The sequence below is a fragment of the Grammomys surdaster genome, unplaced genomic scaffold (genome assembly GCF_004785775.1).
Source record: "Grammomys surdaster isolate TR1022 unplaced genomic scaffold, NIH_TR_1.0 362, whole genome shotgun sequence".
Classification (NCBI taxonomy): Eukaryota; Metazoa; Chordata; class Mammalia; order Rodentia; family Muridae; genus Grammomys; species Grammomys surdaster.
Window position 1 is genome coordinate 3105560 of NW_021604781.1, and position 3795 is coordinate 3109354.

General features: G+C 44.4%; 1 protein-coding gene across 1 annotated transcript in view; it reads left to right on the forward strand.

Annotated features, from left to right (window-relative positions):
- Window positions 1-3795, forward strand: part of LOC114631420 (WD repeat-containing protein 49-like) — a 120000-nt gene that overhangs the window by 104817 nt on the left and 11388 nt on the right. Inside the window, exons 24-26 of the mRNA XM_028779753.1 lie at window positions 327-468; window positions 1418-1457; window positions 2495-2583. Of these exons, the coding sequence (XP_028635586.1) occupies window positions 327-468; window positions 1418-1457; window positions 2495-2583 (271 nt within the window). The remainder of the gene's footprint in view (window positions 1-326; window positions 469-1417; window positions 1458-2494; window positions 2584-3795) is intronic.

The window sequence follows — 3795 nt, forward strand, 5'->3', positions numbered from 1 at the left end:
TGTTGTTGTTGTGGTTGTTGTTGTGGTTTGCTCCCTGACACTAGCTTAGCATCAGGATTGTCTGTCAGGTTCTGATCCTTTGCTTTGATATCTTCCTGACATTTCTAAGTGGCTTAGGTTGAGTCAGTGGTTTTGTTTGTTTGTTTGTTTGTTTTGAGACAGGGTTTCTTTTTATAGCCCTGGGTGTCCTGGAACTCGTTCTGTAGACCAGGTTGGCCTTGAACTCACAGAGCTCCATCTGCTTCTGCTTCTCAAGTGCCAAGACTGAAGGCATGCGCCACCACCAGAGTTACCTTTTTATTATCTTTGCCTTTGATATATCTCAGTCCAGAGAAAAAGCCCAAGTGAGCAGCATCGTGGTGACATCAGGAGACACTCTCGCCTACCTGGCTGACCAGCACGGCTTTATATATGTCTATGACATCTGGGAGTATGGCCTCCGGGGAGCCGAGCTGCAGGCTCCCAACAGTACGCAGTGAATTTCTTCGTGTTAAACCCTAAATAAGATTGCTTTGGCTCCTGTGAGATGTTCTTGTAGGGCAATTAAATTGTCCCAGTGCAAGGGATTACTCTTAAAGCTCTTGGAAAGTAGAATCACAGAAACATAGTTTCCCGAAAAACATTTGGTGTCAGCAAAGATGAAGGAAAGGCATCTGTTAGCACCAAACGGGGTGATTGCTCGCTGTCAAATAAGGGGCACATTGACAACCTGTGTCGAATGCTACAAATGGCAGTTCTGCCTATAGAGATTTAGCAAAGGAAGTGTCAAAGGTGCACAGAGTTGTACTTGCAAGATTGTACAACAGGTTATTTGTCAGATAGATAGATAGAGATATAGAGATAGAGATAGAGAGAGAGAGAGAGAGAGAGAGAGAGAGAGAACCGGGAGCAACACACACACACACACACACACACACACACACACACACACACACATGCCCCCTATCTCCTAACAGAAGATTGGTGGCCATGATGGCTCACCTGTAATCTCAACACTCAGGAGTCAGAGACTGAGGACTTCCCAGGGCAAGCTGGCTAGCTAGATTAGACTCATCAGTGAATGCCATGTTTAGCAGTTATCCCTGCCTCAGTAAATGAAGAGCAATGGAAGAGACACCCACCATCAACCTCTGCTCTTTACATCTGCATACCTGTGCCCACGGTCTCGCAAACATGCCAGCACACCATGTACATAGACACACAAGGTAGAAATCACTGAGGAAAGTCATCTTGTAAGCTTGTTCCCCTGGTCCTATTTCATACGCTTTCTGAGCTGGCATGGGGTAAGGGATGGTCTTGCACATAGTAGGTGCTTGGTGCTCACTTAGGGAAAGCTAAAGCAGAAAGACCACCACATCAGTGCCACTTCCAGCTGGGCACACATCCCTACTGGACTCCTTTCTCTCTTTTCACTTAGCCGTGACATCCTGGAGAGCACATGTCAGCGTGGTGACCTCGTGAGTACCATCCTTTTGAAAATTTCAGTAATCTATAAAAGAAGAAAAACAACTGTTTGAGTCTTGGTCACATCAGTCCTTTCAAAATTGCTGTGAGAGAGCTGAAGGAGGAGAACGGCCTTTCCATCCAGCTCCTGAGGAAACACAAGGGATGTGGTCCCCAGGATCTGGTTGCAACCAGATCCTACAGCAGATTCTCAACTACACCTAATGACTCTGTAAACTTTGCTCATCTTCTTCTCTTAACTAGATATGACCTATAGCCAATTACTGAGGAGAACAGAGGTAGGCAGAACTCTGATTACTGGGCGGGAGCAGTGGCAGGGAGGTGGGGAGTGGGGTTGTCACAGATAGGAGCCATGCGGCTGGGCTAGGAGACTGAGACGGGAGGAGAAGCAGATGGAGAGACCATCTTTAGATGTCTCTTTAGATGGGATGGAGCAGGAGTGTAGCCAAGAGAAATGCCCCTAGGACAGGCACGGCCCGGTGAGACTCAAACAGCAAGTGACTTGGGGAGCACAGCTGAGAAATACCCAGTCTAGCATAGAAACATAGTTCAGGGGTAATCATCCAGTAATTGTGCTAAAGTTAATTAAATACAGTGATAGAACTCTGCCTTGATTATTGAGGGGTACAGGGGCTGGCCAGGTCATAATAAGAGCTAATGGAGTTATTAATAACAATTACAAACACACTGACCTGGCATTCTTCTGCACATTTATGAGCTCAGTTGGTCTGGATCCATATGAGGCTTGAAAGACGTGAGTGCCGAGGGGAGTGGATTTTCACTAGTTCACTTTTTCTGACCGCTTGCTCTACCACCCAGACTGATCACCTGTAACGTCGTTTCCCATCCATCCCACTTGATGCCTTGAGAGTGGACCTGGGATTCTGGGAAGAGCACTTAGAGAGTGAGAGGGAGGTGAAGGAAAGAATGATGTTTAGGAATGACTCTGGCTTCTCTCTTTAATTTGGATCCAATGCCCCTTTCTTGCAGAGCAGCTATGACAAATCTCCTTCCCCTTTTATCTTGCTAGTCTGGAGCTGATGGAGGGTAATAGCATCTTACTGACATCCTCCCTTGACTGCACCGTGCGTCTGTGGAGCAAGGACGGGGCATACATAGGTAAAGCCTGCCTCTGCTACATTTAGGGCCAAGGAGCCATGACTCCACCGAGTCACACATTCATAGTGAAGTGTGTTAGTGTGTCCAGGCTGCCATAAACAGAGTGGCATAGACAGGGTAGTTTAATGTAAAGTTACTTCTTCTGAGTTCCAGACTTTGGCTCCAGGATGGTAGTCCCCACCTGGCCTGATGAGGAAATTTCTTGGCTTTCAGAGCATTGGCCTCTTGATCTCCACATGACAGAGATATCTCTCTGTTGTCTCTTATAACAGGAACACTAATAGTATTAGGTTTTATAACCTTATTTAAAGCTAATTACCTCACCAGGGTCCCTGTCTCCAAATATAGTTTTTTGGGGGAGGAGGTTGAGGCTTCAACATATACATTTTGGGGAGCTGTGATTTGGTCTATACTATAACATCAGCTTCTTACCTCCAAAACTAGGGGGAAAAAAAAAAGGACATTGAACTCATTGAAATCAGTGGGCCCAAGTTGTTGTCACTTTGGGAAGGGACTGTTTTATCATGAAGATTATATCCAGGTATAGACATTCAGCTGTATGGTGGACAAAGGCCTGGCATGTATGGACCATAGCAACAAGAATAGCCTAATCCACTACTTAGAAAGATGGTGCCCCACATTGGGTGCAGTATGTTGTAATAAATATTAAACAATCCTGCACAGGGTTTCTACCTCTATTTAAAAATTTAAAAAAATTAAAAAAGGAATTCTTCATCCTAATTCAACAGGAAGTAGTCATAGAAAATCATCGCCCCATTTCCTTAAGTTAGGGTGTTTGGTTTGGGTTATTTTATGAATTATAGATATGTTGTCATTTTAAGGGATAATTTGCAAATGTAGCTTTGGACAAGGAAGAAACCAGAGAGCTTATACTCAGGGAATTCTATCTTTCCTCTTCTCTATCCTTTCCTTCTTAGGTAAAGGGAAGGGGACTGAAAAGAAAAAAGGGGGATAGAGTAATATTATAAGGAATTAGACAGGGGGCTGGAGGGAGCACTGACTGCTCTTCCAGAAGTCCTGAGCTTGATTCCCAGCAACCACATGGTGGCTCACAACCATCTGTAACCCTCTTCTGGTATGTCTGAAGACAGCCACAGTATATTCATATACATAAAATAAATAATTCTTTTTTAAAAAAAGAAAGAAAGAAAGAAAGAAAGAAAGAAAGAAAGAAAGAAAGAAAGAAAGAAA